Raw genomic sequence first — 17776 nt, forward strand, 5'->3', positions numbered from 1 at the left:
GCGGTAGAACTATATGATATTGAAACTCTCCAAAGAGCCTCTACGCGTTCATATCATCCCAAAGGACGAACGAAGTGAATCCCAAAAAGGAGAAATAAAATAATAATAATAAAATAAGATTCACATTTGTTAATTGGTGTTTTTGGAGAAAAGGCTGCAAGTTTGTTGCGCCGCTTCTTCTTCACCTGCGCTTTGGAAGTCGGCCGTAGAGTTGGTTTTAATTAAATTTTTGACGTCAATAAGTGTTATCATTTTAGGTTGTATCCTAAGGTTGGTCTAACAACCAAGGATTCCGACATAATTGAATATTAAACTAGAATAATTATTCTAGTTTCAGGTTGCGTTCGATTAAACTTTTTGCGATTATTTCGGTGAATGCAAAACCTTAGAAAAAAATATTTGAGACGTTTGATGAAATCTAATTCAATAACGTGATAATTGGACCACAGTATTATATTTATTGAAAAAATCCTATTAAGATCTAGCAATTTTAAACTTAATTAAAATAAGCAAGTGTAGACATAAGCATATTTAGCAAATAATTATTTGGAATCTGTTGGCTTAGTAGCGTTAACAGGATATGCTCTACCCAATTTGTGTCAGTGTGCGTACAGCCACGCACACAAGAGTTTGAAATTAATTGGATTACGTAATAATAGTTACCGCGAGCGGGACTGAAGAATATTCCAGGGATGTTGATGTACATTAAATGTGCAATCAAATGAAATTGAAATCAGTCAAAATGGCTGTCTTGTAGCATCCATGATACACAGTGAGACATCATAACACTCGAAAGCCTTTATTTTGAAATTAGACTTTCACACACACTTTTTACATAATAGGGATATAACATTGCATCATTAAATAAAATAAAAGTAAAATTAAACTATAAAAAAAAGAAATCTTAATAAAAAAAAATTAAAATACTACACCATAAAAAAATAAAATTAAATAAAAAGTGGGCCTAAATTGACAAATAATTATATAAATTAGAATTTCAAAAAACATAATGCCTTTATTTAAGATGAACGAGGCCTAACACCCGAACTCTAAATACCTTCAGATTTTAAATACTACCTGAACTTCCACCTCATTGTACAATACCAGAATCAGAATTGCAAAATGGTATTATTTTTTTTTTTTAATACCCGTCCTAAAAATATAAAATTTTCAATTAATCTTAAATTACAAAATCAACATTTTAGAAACAGACAAACAAAACAGAGCGCATCTTTTTCTAATTCTCGGCGTGTTGATCGTGGGAATTGCCAACGACATATCCAAATATAGAATGCATACAAAGTAGTCCTAATGATACAATATAATTTACAAACTTAATTCCAAACATTTAGCTTTCAAATTACAAACTCATTATATTAAGCATGTAAGCATGTAGGTACTGAAAAGAGCTCGCAAATAAACGTTAAAATTCAAACCATAAGAAATCAAACACTTCTGTAACACAGTTAAAAACACTTCTTCATCCGACTGTACAGCCATTAAATTGATGAAGACATACAAACGAGGAATAGTCCGCGTAAATCGTCATAACGCGCGAATACGGCCGTCACCTAGCGGCGTCACCTGGCGGCGCACCCGCGATTTATTGCCCAAACCCCGCAAATTGTATTAATTTTGACAAAATGCAAATTAAATGTGTCGTCGCGAAATGAGAGCGTGGTTGTAAGAATTTCGTGCGCATTTCGAGTGAAAAGACAGTTATGTACGTAGATGTACTTTGTTTTTACACATCAATATGAATCGATTAAATATTGATATGAAGTATTAGCGAAAATATTGTCCGCGTAGATTTCCCAACAGTTCTTTTTACAGAATGATATAGGCATCTTATATTCTTCTCCGTATTTCGAATTGCATGTATGAAAAATCTCAAGAAGATTGCTTGAGCAGATAAAGCGTGAAGAGGTGACAAACAAACAAACTTACTTTTGCATTTATAATATTAGTTATGATTGTTGTAAGAGTGTAAAGCAAGCTTCTAGCATTTTATTACTTTAACTCTTTGATTTGACTCCAAGCTTTGCAAGTATTACGCTAGCTAGTAATAATCTAATATTTTACATGATAGATAGATAGATAAAAACTTTATTTGTAGCCACAGTACACACACATACATCAATGTTAATAAAAAAAAAATAACTGACACAATAAACGGGTAAACAACAATCATACATAAGAAATGTGTATGTGTGCTGCAGCAATACAAAAAGGTCATGGCTCAACGATGATGTTGCTCCTCGGGGAGCAACGCGTTGATTTTCAGCCATAGCCACAGTAAGTGGAGAGCAAACAAGAAGAGTAATTAATCAGTAAATCAATAAAGTTACTTACATAGAACATTACATGGAAACAGGAAAGAGACGCAACAATAAAATGGAGAATTTTGTTGATCTGTCTATATCAAGCAATAATTCTGGAGATGTTGTTAAAAACTGGTATGCTTACCAACTTATTCAGCGGCAGTGACCGCTACCGGCGACGGCGCGTTGGATTATTAATCTTTTGTTTTTCTAGCAAATGAGAGAACAATTGTTTTTTGAATGAAATTACATAATATCGTTAATGAAAGTATATAACGCAATATAATTTATAAGGATCGAATATGTTCTACTTTGATTACGGTATGTATTGAAACTACATAATATCTGCTAAGTATTCAGAAAATTAGCTATACTTTTTGTTGCCCGGCACTTCGCTCCCGTAGGAATTTTGATATAAAATGTAGCCTATAGCAATCTTGTGTGTGCGATCCAATGTACCTTACATTGGATCGCACACATCAAATGGTGAAATAATTTTTGAAATCGGTTCGCTAGTTTCGGAATTTAGAGTACTTAGAGAGATCCGCCTCAAAAATACAAACTCAAAAACTCACGTACCTAAACGCTTACCATTTTATAATAATAGTAAACATTCAACAAACCATTTTATAATAATAGTATACATTCAATAAATTCAACAAAAAGTTTAATACAAAACCGAAAATTGTAATAAATAATGAGGTAATTAAGGTAATTACCTCACTTTGGCTGATAAATAAATCACAACTCATTATTTTTAATAAAATATATTTAAAACCACAGTTTAACTATAGATTTAAACCTAAATTCAATATCCAATAAAGCAGATTATAAACACAGAGCAGAGACAACAGTCCTACAATCGTCTACGTCATTGTTTCATTATATTTTATTTGATCCAAGCTCCTGTCAAATAACTTGACGGCCCGACGTGTCAACGAACCCCGAATGTCACATGTCAACTTCTAACAAATAAAGCGTGTTACAAAATTCATATCCTCCGTAATTTGGTTGTCATGCTCATAGTTATTGGTTTATTGGGCCTTTTATTTAATTTTGTTTCAAATAAATGTCACATTGATATTGCTCAGATTTGTCCTGTTTGGATGTTTAAGAAAAAACATTTCACAGCTGTTAATTTATTACATAGCTGTTATTGTGAGGGTCGTTCAAAAATATGTATTTTTAATATATTTCCAGAAAAAAATAAATAAAATCGAATTATTGTTAAATGTAGTCATCGTAATGGCACACTCACTATATCTAAGAACCTAAAATAACTGTCTAGTGCCCACTGGACCTAAAATGTTCGCCTTCATGTATATATTGTGCCTATTCGACCACCTGGTGTACTACAGCCCGAATAAGAAGCCTGACGTCAACTCTCCTTGGGAATGCTACTGTTGGCTATCAGCTGCCAAGACTATCCTTTCATCGCCTCGTACGACACCTATGAGGATGTGGATAGTACTATTATAGGGCAGAACCTCACTCCAATTTTAGGTTTATACAAGTTTACCTATTTATCTAAATAAAACCGTCTTTAAAGTATGGTCGCAAAAGGACAATGCTTTATAATAATCTCGAAGGTTCAGTACCTGAGAACTTTTTTTAAAATAGGTCCAATAGACACTGACAATGAAAATTAATGGGGTCGAATAGACACATTTTACTTTTGGACCGAATCTCGGTCCAGTGGGAACTAGACCGAAATTGCTGCCATTTCCCAGTCGTAATGTATGGCACAAAGAAAGCAACCGCATTATTATTGGAATGTATTTCCTTATCATCCACTGATAGTAGTGACCGGCACTGTATCAATGACAGCCGAGAGAAACGACGTAACTATAGATTTCAACAAGCGATTCGTATCCTTATCACGTGGTGTTAGAGTCGATTTTAGGATAAATATTAGATGGGATGTAAGTTGAAAATACGGAATAAAGGGTCAAAGAACACAGTCTGATTAGTAATGTTGATTGCAAGTACTTAGAATAGTCGTGATAATTTTGTAGAGGAAGCTCTTAATAGCTATAAGTACTTTTATCTATAGAAACTTTTTATCATTGCTAATATTTATTAGTGAACGCTGTGAAAATGTTTATTATATCTCATACGGATAAAATTTTCACATAGAATTTTCACATATCTCATACGGTTACAAACATAATATAGGCAATATTAAGTTTGAAATCGTTTGCCTATCTGTTAATATTTAACGATAGAGTGCGTCGACTTTATAAATGACCTATCATAACGTCAGCGTAAAAGCAGATACCGAATACCGATTTGTTTATACAGTGCCATATATAAGTATGTTTCTCCCTTCAAAACTTAACTCTGGTCCCTAGGCTGATGATAATACACAAACACACGCGAAACACCAAAAAAGAATATAATAATTTTCCAAAGTTAGACTACGTTCGTTTTATCTATCGTTTGAACTCCTCTATCATAAGTTCACATTCTGTCCTGCTCTAAATTATTTGAAAAGTGTTTGTTGTCCTGCTCGTTGTACCGATAAATGTTTGTTCCAAAACCCTTTCATAAAGACATTTGACACTCGAATATTTAGGGGTTTCTAGGCGAATGTCAAACGAAACCCTATTCGACTTAAAAACGTTTTATATATATATATATATATATATATATATATATATATATATATAACCCGTATTCTGTATCTCAATAAATATAAGTACAGAGATCACATAAACCTACCCAAATTTATTGCAAACTCGCCGCTATTGCGCCATGGAGGTTCATGCAGAGTAACTTGATGTGCTGTTGACTGTACTATAACAAAAAATTGTCTCATCTTGTTGCATGTTCCCGGTTGCGTTCGGGGCTGTGACGCCGCGAAACTCGTGATCAGCGTAAATAATAACCTTAAAACTTTGGGTAAGATTTTTGATGATAATTTTATTTTATAAGTACTTACATGGAAATATGCTTGCTTTTATAAAGTACAAAAAGTACTGTAATAGTAATAATATTGTCGAAACACGGAACCTTACCGAACCATGGTGACACCGACACGCACTTGGCCACTTTTTTGACGAACTCAACCGCGCATATTGAGGACATTGCGATCCGATATTTTGCGGGTAGTTGACAGCTAATCTAAGCCCGTATTAGAGCGCAATCCCATTGCTCGCTTGTCCTGCGACGTCGACGGATCAATGCAGAAGAACGTAGAAATCGTATTCGTGAAGTTTTTACGTACAACAACGCATGTCAGTGTAAAAACCCAACAAAGAACAGAGGCAATTTTGCACTTCACGAATCTGGTGAGCACATACAGATTATGAAGGGGTGTCCACAGCTCACAGAATCACTCTTCATCGAAAGCACGCTCCGTCGAAAAAATTTTTTTGGTTTCTCAAATTCTAAATAGGCTCGAATTAAAATAATCACTAAATTCAGTTCTGTTTGACATAATTAGGTAAGAAAGATAATAAAGTTTAAGTAACTTGAGATATAAAAAAAAAATCCGGCGTAACGTTCAGCTCCGCGTGCATACTCTTTATACATCCATAATTAATTCGATAATCACTTTTAAATACTTAGAAATTCAAATCAAAGAACATAATTCACGACATAAACAATACACAGTTTACAATAACCAGAGATATCAATTAATCTCCCGAATCATCCTATAATCACGTTTACAGATTGAGGTCTAATTGTTGCCAACAATTTGTCAACAACCGTAACTGGAGTTGCGAACTTGCACACTGTTTCTTGTGTGTAATCATCACATCAAAGGCTCCATCCATATCACTGATGTTTGTCTTCACTATTTGCGTAGGGTTAGGTACGCTCAAGCGTTGGCTGGATCTGAATAAATCCCGAAATTAACTGTATAAACGCTTGTTAGAACATGTTTTGCAATACAATAAAAAACCAATGGTTACAATAACTTTTCGGCTGAGCGAGGCATGCAATAATTGGACAAGTAAGGAAAAAACATAAATTCGGATAAAATCTCGTCGATCACCAAAATTACAACCCACATAAAAGTTCGCTTAATGCATATTAGTTACCTATGTAACTAAAAAATACATTACATCTCCTTATTAATGGCTAAATAAATCTTTATTATATTGTATTAATGGTATTTAAAATAATATACATTTTTACATTATTTGAAATAGAATCATTCGCTTAGGAATATTACAGGTCCGTTTGAAAATATATTTCCAGAAAAACTCGTTAGCAATATCAGAGTTTTAACTCGAAAATATAGCGCACGACGCAAAGGAATCCCGATGTTTACATCACGACCAGTCCCTAAATCAAAGGGCACAAAAACCGACAGAACCTTTCTGCAAAAACTCACTATTTTCCGGAAGGGCGTTTTCACATGAATACTGACCATGTGTAATGGACTTTGTCAAATTACTTTTTATTACCAACACTGGTGTCAGATTTTATTGAAGTCAAGTGACTTAACAAAAAAAAAACACACTTAAGGCATGTGACGTAACATTTAAGACTGCCACGCCATTTAATGGTATGTAACTTGTACTTATTGTATTCACAATACAGAGTCCAGGCTTCCTCATATTGAAAACTTTTTTAATGAAAAAGTAGTATGAGCGGTACGAAAGCCGTCTCATCAAGTATGACAACCAGTTATCATCACGATTGAAAATTAAGTTTCAATTCGCACATACTATAGCTATAATTTTTATTTAAGGGTGAAAACGCCCTTGTAAATACCCGCGGCATTTTCGACTGAACCACTCAATTAGTCAGCGTTCGAAACTATTTGTAAGATTTACGTCTGAACAAATGGATATTTACTTCAATATAAACTCAGTGTTCTACATTTAGCTTTCTATAGTTAACATTATATGTTGTTACGTATTGTTTTTACTATAGGATAAAAAAATATTTCGAAGAAGTTAATCAGTGGATATTTTAATATCAAACGAAAATGTTGTTATCGTTAAACTGGTTCGGATTTTTTTAAATTATTCTATATTCATCACATTCGACTACATTCTACTTAATATCCCATAAATAAAAATAAAAATACAAATATTCATTCTGAAAATAAAACAATATATTTCTTTGTTTCAGATAATACAAAGGAGATGCTGTAGTGATATAAGTTCATCAAAATGGTTATACGGTGTAGAGGTGTGCCGCGTCTGGCAGTTGGTGTGAGACTGACGATAGTTTTGTGTGTTATTCTCGAGGTAACCTCGGGAGAGGGGAGAGATGAGCCGCATAAGTATACGATAGATGAATTACTCTCAACGGATTTTGATAATAAAGATTCTGGTGATCTCGGAATGGACCCTTGCAAAGCTGGTAAGTGTTACTTGTAACTGAATATTTAATCAATTTTTCTTGAGTGGTGACAATTTTCTAACCAGTTTCTAAACACTCAGTATAGTTCACCTCAGCTCGATCAAATATTCTAAAATAAATGAGAGTTCGGCCAATGGGATTGGCTATCGGCCAATGGGATCAAATGAAAAATGTACGATTACAATGTTAATGTATAAAATAGTTATGATCAAAGTTCTGTTTTTGCTAAGCGTTATATAATCTATGTGATATATACATTAAAATATGTAACTACATTTTATTTAAAGATTAATTTTATGTATCAATAAATAAAAATTCAAAATATAAAAAATATTAAAACAAGAATATTAAAATCTCAATAAATAATTCTGTAAAAATTGAAAACATAAAATCAACACAAACTTTAGAGAGTTGCCTCTATAATTTTCAACTCGAGCCGCCCGCAGAATTTCCAGTGGGCAGAGGGGAGGTTTTTGAGTACAAGGGAGGTTTTTATCGCCAGTTGATTTCTGTTTTAGCACTTTTTAATGGCCACCGTCGAGGTGGAATTTAATACCTACATTGTTTGGTAGAAATTTTCAAATTGCTGACACTTTTTGACCGTTGAATTTGAAACGCCATTCAATTATTATTTGCGACACGTATTTAGGAGAAATACAAATAATAAACTGCCCACTAACTGCTACTGTGCAAGTATTTGAACTTATTATGAGTGAGTCACACTAGAAATATTTAAAAAAATACAATTTACAAGAATGATTAAAATAGAGTTTATTATAACAACAGATACTAATACAAATTCAGAAATTTGAATATCACTCACATTATTTGAGGAAAAAGCTCGTTTGCTTGATCTAAATAATTAAAAAAAAAGCAAAAGAATAGTCCTTCCTTTTTGAAAAAATTACAAATACTTATGGCTATAGATAAACATGGCTCCGCGGGAACTGACCTATTTCAAGAGCCGCATCGATTTTAAAAATAATAAATGACACCTATCCGAATTCCGTTAACCGGACCAATCGGTAAAAGCCGTCAAAGTTTATCGGCACGTTACCGTACGCTGCCCGTAAATTGGAATCTGGCACTCTATAAACCTTTAAAGTCAATAAAGGGACCCTCATCAAGCGAACCGTGAAAATCGAACAATACTTCTCGCCGGCCAGTATTTATTTCGAATGTCGTACGTTTTTTTCGATTCCAGATATACATCTTTGTTGGTAGGTATTTTGTTAAGGTTGTAAATTTAAGAACGATTAGGTTTCGGGATCCGTTTGGTTTTACTCGCGTTCCTTTTTTGAAGACCTTTTTTTGTATGATAAACTTGGGAGTTTATCATAAAAAAAGTTTAGTCAAATCGCATCATTATAGCTTAATTTTAAGGAAAACCGAGTATTTTGGACCGAGATGAGACAGAGATTTGGAATTTATCCATGGGTAATTTTCTATTTTTTCCACTGACTAAATATTTTCGTGACTAACTCGCCTACGTAGATACACCAAGTTTCATTAAAATTAGCTGAATATTTCAAATGTGCGTCAATGAATACCGATTATACCGAAACACACTTCTCATTACACATAAAAGTTTATCCTTTTGTTAATGCAATCAAAAGTAAATACCGTAAACAACCACACACTTATCCACTATTCAAACATGAAAATAACACGAAAATATTACTTGCTAATATTTTTACTCCAAAAATATTTCTTGAAAAAAATTTAATCGATTTTTTAGGTGTACTTAACTCTTAAAAACCAATTAAAATAATTCTCCCTCCCGTACCACAAAAAGCACAATAATTTTTACAATCTGACAAAGCGTCATATCTTATTATCGCCGATACAAAATGGCTTCCCATATTTTTTGGCAGGCAAAGGGAGGAGTGGAGCTATTAACTTGATATTTAAAGCCTTTCAACTCTCGGCCAGTGCGGGGTGAAAATTAATAGGTGCCGATTGAAACAGGTTTTCCGATAAAAAGAGAAATTCAATTTGTAGTGAAATAAATTGGAGCGGGCAATGACTGTTGGCCGACTGTCTGTTCGAAATCCGAATGTGCCTGCGTTTTTTTTTCAATGCACATAAAGTAAGGCATAATAAAACGTTTATTTGAGTTAATGTTGTGCACATTAACTCATTATAAGGGTGGTTCTCATTGCAAACTCGGTCGCGCTGTCATTGCAAAATTTAACAGAAACAAAAAAGAGGATATTTGATTTTCGAAAATAACAAAAAAATATTTGGCACATACAAATGTTTTGAATATTTGAGCAATAAAAACTCGAAATTTTAATGTAAGTAATTCACTCACAATTGTATTCTTAGTACAGTAGTAGTTAAAACTTTAAAAGCTAACATTTAAATCTTCCAAGAATTAATTTAACTGTGGCTGAAAAGTTTTATTACCTGATAATAGCATAAAAAGTCTACCTACTTCCAAAGATTGGGAAAAGATTGGAAATAGCGGTTCCATTTTCGATTTGTTGGAGTAAAAATTTGGAAAAAAAAGTAGTCTTTATGTAAATTCGGGTCTTTGATTATATGTATAACAAATTTTATCAAAATCGGTTAAGCGGTTTTGCTATGAAAGCTTAACAGACAGACATTCATATAATATCACATATAATGTCAGTATGGAAGTATGAAAACTTATGTTTATATTTTAATACATACAAAGTAATTAACTCAATATCTTACAAGATATCTCTCTCAGCCGTTGAGCGTTGGAACTCAGGGTCCGCGTTGTCCAAGACAATAGAATGTCATCACTTAATTCTAAGTAATATTATAAATACTAAGGTTAGTTTGTTACCTCTTCACGCTCTATCTACTCAACCAATCTTCTTGAAATTTTGCATACATGTAGTTTGAAGTATGAAGAAGGACATAGGGTACCTTTCATATCCGGGTAAAATAACTGTTCCCATGGGAAATTTACGCAGCAGAAGCCGCGGATAAAAAGCTACAAAAGTAGTATAATATAATCCAGTAAAAAATAAAAGACCCTCAAAATGGCGGAGATAAAAATGAGTACAAAGGTTTTGAGATAATAGATAGGTCATGCCTACATCGTGGCGCTTGCACCTGAAACCCAGCCGAAACCTTTGAATATTAATAAGGGCCCGAATGAAGTACACGCCAAGGTATAATAAGTAATTTTCCTTTTGCCTACATCACGTTTTTTTTAATAATCCATTATGTTAAACTAATCCTTAGTGTCTTTTTGCAATAACTCGAATACGATTAATGACAAGTCACATGTTTTATGGGATACAAACTCAACGATACTAATTTTATAACATGCTACCTATTCGGGATAAAAAATACCCCTTGTGTTATTCCAGGTTAATATCATAACAAACGGTTCAGTAGATTTTGTGTGAAAGAGTAACAAACATACATACATATATACACATATCCTCACAAACTTTCGTATTTATAATATTTGTAGGACTAGCGAGCCGTCTCGGATCGCTCGTGTGGAAACCATACAAAATGTTATGTTACTTTTGAACGTTTCGTCTATCACTGTACCAAATTTCATCAAAATTAATCCAGTACTTTTTATGTTTATTCATTACAAACAAAAATACATTTTTTTTTCTCAATATAATATTGTAAAAACATAGTTCCAAGACCCAGGTCAATGTGAAAATTATAATTTTTCGTCTTGGCCTGGACACCGAACCCGGACCTCCAGTAGCAGTCCATCGTGATAGGCTACAGAGGCGTCAAAAGATGGAACAGATTCTCATGTTATTTAGCCCATAGATATGGCTTAATATAGACACAACTTATTTAATATCGGTCATCGAGTCAATGAACTCGCGTGGGTGAACGTAAAATGGCAGAAATAAAATAATTTTGCAGTCTGTAAACATGACAGATGAGTCGCGAACACCGTCTTTTATACGTACGTTAAAAAATGGCGGACGCAATATCAACCAACCCTACTAATACATGATAAGATCACGGTTTGCCATTTGTTTCTGGTATGTGGATTGTTAAATAAAGAACATAGGAAAGAATAAACAATACAAGTTATTTACAAAAATGTCATTCTGCCACAATCTTTTATTGTCTTCTGAGAGATCTTGTGACATTTAACGCCTGACAAAAAAAAACATTGGGAGCCAAACCTGTGTGCATCAAGGTCATGCTTATCACATGAAAACTGAAGCGACGTGATAAATTTTAACTCTATAGGACAATTGGAAGTAGAAGAGATCTAACTTACAAGATTTGATTACAGACAGACAAGCAAACATCGGGACTAGTAAAACTAAATAAAAGATGTACGGTCAACAGCACATAAACCTACCCAAATTCATTGCAAAATCGTCGCTATTACCACACCACAGAGATGCAATGCAGATGCAGGGTAACTTGATGTGCTGTTGACTGTACTCATAGCCGGTTTTTTGTTTATAAACTCTCGATCTAATGCGGTTTCCCGCCATTCTGCCAAGAAACGACATCCAGCACGGATGTCGTTGCACCACATCATTAACGGTCTGCCGACCCTTTGGACATGTATTCATAAATCCATATCTTCCTTTTAGTCTATTTGTTTATGTCAAATTACTATGCTTCTCATGGTTTATGGTCACTCATTGAATGCCACAAGACATCTCTCGAGAAAAGCTTGTGTCAAACAATTATATTATTAAAAAAATTAATTTTTCATTTGTTTTTCATTTTCTGTACCTGTGAGTCAGATGAGATACTGGCCGTGTGTAAACTGAAATTGAACATAGAAAGTGATTGGGATTCCCGTAGCTGCCGACGGCCGTTCAGTTTTATACACAGTGAATCTTTTTCAATATATCCCGGTTATGATTTTGTATTTATGACTAGAGTTACAATTTATGGCTTATCTCGTAACAAATATATTAATGTAAACGGAAATTAACGTTTAAAACGGATCAAATGGGTTAGTTTATTTTGGATATTTTTGATTTCTTGAAAAAATCATTGTTTAGTTACGAAATACTAGTGCAGTCTATTGTTATAACTTACAATTATATTATGTGTTATTTATGTATACATCTAAATAAGCTTTTTAACAAATAAGTGGCGTAATTAACTATTATATTAGGTAAATTATTGTCAAAGCCAGCTACGACTTTTAGTAGCCACTTCGTAGAAATCAGCTATATATATATATATATATATATATATATATATATATATATATGCTATATATATATATATATGCTAGCCCCAAAGTAAGTTCGAGACTTGTGTTATGGGATACTAACTCAACGATACTATATTAACAACGATAGTATATTATTTTTATAATGGTTTTTGCACACAGCATTTTCTGTATGTATGTCCCAATGGTTAAATGTTAGATAATGCTTTAGCAATTGTAGTCTTATAAATTGTATTTCGTGCAATAAAGTTTAAATATAAAATATGACTATTGTAATCATTATACAATGCATACAATTTAATTATACTTACTAATATTATTAATGAAGCGGGAATTGATTTTGATGAAAATTGGGAATAAGTTAAAGACGGGCTAACGCAGACGAAGCTGCAGGCAACAGCTAGTATCATACAATCCAAACATTTACATTTATAACATATAGGAAACAAAGTTTGGAAATTTATTGACAAGAACAAAACCTAAATTCGTTGCAAATTCGCCACTAATCACGGCATAAAGTTCGTCGATATAATTTGTACTATAATGACATTTTTAATTCAACGCCTTCAAATAGGTCGATTATTTAGAGACTCTTTACTTGAAACTGCGTCTTTTTATCTCAACATTCATCAATAAACACGGCTTAGGTTACTTCATTGAAAAATAATGTTGAAGGTCAAACAGAGGTTGCTGATTTATATGGTCGATTTGTTATCCTCACTTGACCTTAGGGTGGGATGTGTTTGGCCAAATTTCAATAGGGTTTCGGAATGAGAAATTTGTAGTCGCTAGCATTCCCTTTCAATACTGAAAGGGTTATTGTGCGTGTGAAATTACGTATAGCAAATGTGTAACTTCTTGACAGGTACGATAGACGAGATGTTTCTTACTTTATTTTAGAATACTTTTAATCTAATTGAAACTGCACATTTACTTATTTACATAAACTTTATTTAACAAAATGGTACAAAGGACGGACTTAATGCTAAAAGCATTATCTACAAGTCAACCTTCGGCAAAAACTGAAAGATTATTCATAGCGATTGATGTAAGTATGAAATATGAATGAAGACAAAACAATAAATAATTATCATAACACTTAGTAAAAATATGAGTAAAACCAGAGGCTCGCCCCGGCTTCGCTCGGGTAAAACCACAATAAAAAGTAGCCCATGTCACTCCTGAAGGTTTCGCCTATCTCTGTGCCAAATTTCATCAAAATCGGCCTAGTAGTTATTAGTTTATCCATTACAAACAAAAAAACAAATCTTTTCTCTTTATAGTATTAAGTATGGACTATGGATGAGAGGTGAAATTATAAAACAAAGCATAGTATAAAACAAAGTCACCCACTGCGCCTGTCTGTTGCTAACTTTCTGTTTCTTCTTTTAAACTACCCTCCCTTACCTTATCTATAGACACTAGATAGAACTTAGGATGGACAACAATATTCCCAGAGAGGCACGACGTATCCTGTTCAGGAAGGCGACGTATCATAAAACCAATGTCAAATCTTCAACAATTTGCGACGAACCTTTAGCTTCTTGGCGTTACAACCTTGTATGCTACTGGGAACATGCTCAGATGAAAGAGAGAGAGAGATAGACTCGCTTATACTGTCTCAACAAGCCATTTATTACTTGAACCACATGTCTGTTAATTGGCTTGTTTATCTTTAAAATAACATCACATTATGACTAACTAATCGACAGATGTTGGCATCAGTTTAATTGACGCATTAACTAATGAATGGGCTAACTCTTCAAGTTAATCGTGAATGAAGAAGTCGATGACCTTCAGTAGTGTTCTGTGATTTGTTCAATAGGCGGCTACTTCAATATAAATCAAACCAGGTACGTTATCGTAGGTATTATTATTATTTTTATACTACAAAGCAGGCAAACAGGCATGCCAACCTGATGGTAAGTGGTCACCACAGCCTATCAACGCCTGCAACACCAGTGATATCACACGCGCATTGCCTACTTTGTGGTCTAGGATCTTTTGCCACAGTACCGTGTGATCGCACCGCCTCTCCCTCACCCTTCAAACCGGAACACAACAATGCAAGCACTGCCGTTTGGTGGTTGAGATAGATGAGAGTGAAGTATCCATGCAGACGACCTGTGTACCAAAGTCTACCACTGGTCGTTAAAATAGAGTTATCGTTAAAATCAAGATCGTAAATAGAAGCATTTTTAGCGAGGCATTTGTTATATTATAGCTACGCGCCGAGCAAATCACACAATACAAAGTCAAATCAAATCAAAAATTCTTTATTTTCTCTACAATCTTAACATGGTATAATTTAGATATGTTAGATTGTACATAGGTTTCAATAAAAGAAGATTGTGAGAGACTGGTGCCTGAACTAAGCAGAGCAAAGTGACATTGATCGTGTTTTGTTATTTAAAAACTTTTATTTTTTATTTGTGGGAAATATCTTACATAATATCCTGCTTATGAAATAATTACATTACGGTGTCACTCTCTTAAAGCAATTCGATAAAATTTTAGCACGGATAGAATAGTATTTTTATCCCAACCTGCAATAAAATGTTGCTTTGATTAATTTTGTACAATAATTTTAACCTAACAATATCCATAAAAAATACATAACAAAAATGCTCTTTTGTTATTTAACTCAGTTAAAAAATATATTCTGAAAATTAACGAGGGTACAAAAATAAAGCTCCCATTCCAATTTGGACTCGCATATATTTCCGTTGGTTGTGTCAAGTGATTCATTAGTCCGCCACTCAGTGACCAATTAGAAAAAGTGCGAATTATTGGTACAACGAGGTTGTGTTTCGTTTGCGGGTTGGAATTGGAGAGATTTTTACTGATAGATGAAAAGAGGTTTCGCTATTAAACTATTTTTAGTATTTTTTCATGGTTTATTCAGTATAATCTTATATATAATCTTATAAAAATATATATAAAAAAGTACACATAGTGCAGCAACACGAAAACTTCGCGGGGTTTGTCTGGGTGTCAGTAAAATATTACTTATTACTATCAGTACAGTATTATTTTATGTAACTATGACTATGTCGATATTAGTGTTATTTTTTGATTCCATTTCATTTGGTTCCAGAATTCGAAACTTAATGCCGTTAGATCAAACATGATTTGCACGAAAACTGTTCCTATATTTCACTTAGGTGTTGTTTGTGTTCCAATTATTTAGTTTTATATATGTTTTAATTACCAAGTAATCAAGCTCTTACGGAGGTACCCTCATAGACAAAATAATTGTGGATGTATGTATAATTACTGTGTTGGTATCATAGGTAGTTTTCAACAAAAAATGAATGTTTATGTAAAATAGGAAATAAAAGTCATTGCAACAATGAAATTGGGACGGCACGCGTTGCAGAAAGCGGGAGTGGGAGTCGGAGCGGTAAATGGGAAGGAGACACGTAGTGGGAAACGGGACACATTGCAAAAAACATGATGACACAATATGTAGGAAACGGCACGGGATATCTACTTTACATTACATAGTAGAAGCGGGATTGGAAAAGTTTGCGGGACGAGACACGCAGCGGGAAACAGAAAATTGAACTAAAGATGAGAAAAAATGCGAATTTGAATCATATATGTTTACCAGTCTTACAGAGTACGCGATAAAAAATTACTGAGATTTTGCTATGAATTTCACGCGGGCGAAGCCGCAGGCAAAAGCTAGTAGGAAATAAAAGTCATTGCAAAAATATAATTAGTATATCATTCGATTAATATTCTCAACAAGACCCACATCAAAAGCAATCATAGAAAGATAAAAATATAAAATAGCATTATGTACCTAACTAATTAGCAATAGGATGACAATCTTTTCCCAGAGCAAAATGTCGACTCCAAACGTTTCATTTGAAATTTCAATCACGTAGGGTCCCCTAAAAGAAGGCAAAGGACTAAAGACCGCAGCTACAAAACATTATGCTACAGAAATGCGTCTACAACACAAATAAATTTAATTTGTGGCTAGGCTTGTCTGTTTTTCAATACATACTGGTAATCTACGATTCAATTTCAAATTTGTTTGCAGTACAAATTGACAATGCCGCCAGCCTTTTGCAATGCTCTGATGGGCTGTACAATTTGTATAATGTGTATTTTTAAGATTGTTTTTGGGCGATGTCATAAATCAAAAATTCAATTCGCTTCGTGTGGCATCTCTGCACTACTACAGAGCGTTTTCTCCTTTCTTATCTTTCCCTTCTGCCTTAAATTTAAAATTTTAATATGAAACAAAAATAAATGGACAATAATCAACATTGTACATACATGTATTATTTATTCAGTACATAGAAAAATCTTTTACTTAATAACATTTTTGATGTGATTATAACCTTTCAAGAGCTGTTTAAAAAACTTTATTTCTGTATTGAACTATATTTTTTTCAGCTGCCACATTTGTCATTGTTTGTTTTGCAGTTGAGAAATTACGGCCGAACAAATCTGGTCCTCGTATTTTACAAATTAAAAAAGTAAGATTTGGGATATGTTCGTTTTATAATTGTTCTGATTTGATGAATGTTTGCGACAGAACCGTTTTGTTTTGGGTAAGTTATTAAAAAAAACATGAAATTTTATTTTTAATAATGCGAATGTTAAGGTAAAAACTATTGAGGATATTTCATATAAAAATGAAATAAAAAAAATTGTCTGTAAAACTGTTTGGTTTTATGCAAATAGCGCGGAAATTGTTGGTTTATATTTGCATGAGTATTGAGAAAAACCAATATTTAAACAATTACAAACCTACTGGCACTATTTCAATATTTATATTAATTTAATTCAACCAATATTCGAATGAATTTCCGAGAATATTCCGTTTGATATCCAGTTCCCGCGGTACAATAAATATTACAATAATTTGCTTCCAAATTAACCAATGATAAAAATAATATAATTATTGGTCCCCAAGCGATTAATAAGGATTGAGCTGTCAAAAATCTTCGTATAA

The 17776-nt window shown here is 33.3% G+C and overlaps 1 protein-coding gene across 1 annotated transcript in view; it reads left to right on the forward strand.

The window, feature by feature from the left end:
- The window catches only part of tok (tolkin), a 74060-nt gene that overhangs the window by 3513 nt on the left and 52771 nt on the right, over nucleotides 1-17776 (forward strand). The window contains exon 2 of the mRNA XM_053747313.1: nucleotides 7410-7643. Coding sequence (XP_053603288.1) covers nucleotides 7451-7643 — 193 coding nt within the window. The 5' untranslated portion in view covers nucleotides 7410-7450. The remainder of the gene's footprint in view (nucleotides 1-7409; nucleotides 7644-17776) is intronic.

This window comes from Plodia interpunctella, chromosome 7 (assembly GCF_027563975.2).
Source record: "Plodia interpunctella isolate USDA-ARS_2022_Savannah chromosome 7, ilPloInte3.2, whole genome shotgun sequence".
Classification (NCBI taxonomy): domain Eukaryota; kingdom Metazoa; phylum Arthropoda; class Insecta; order Lepidoptera; family Pyralidae; genus Plodia; species Plodia interpunctella.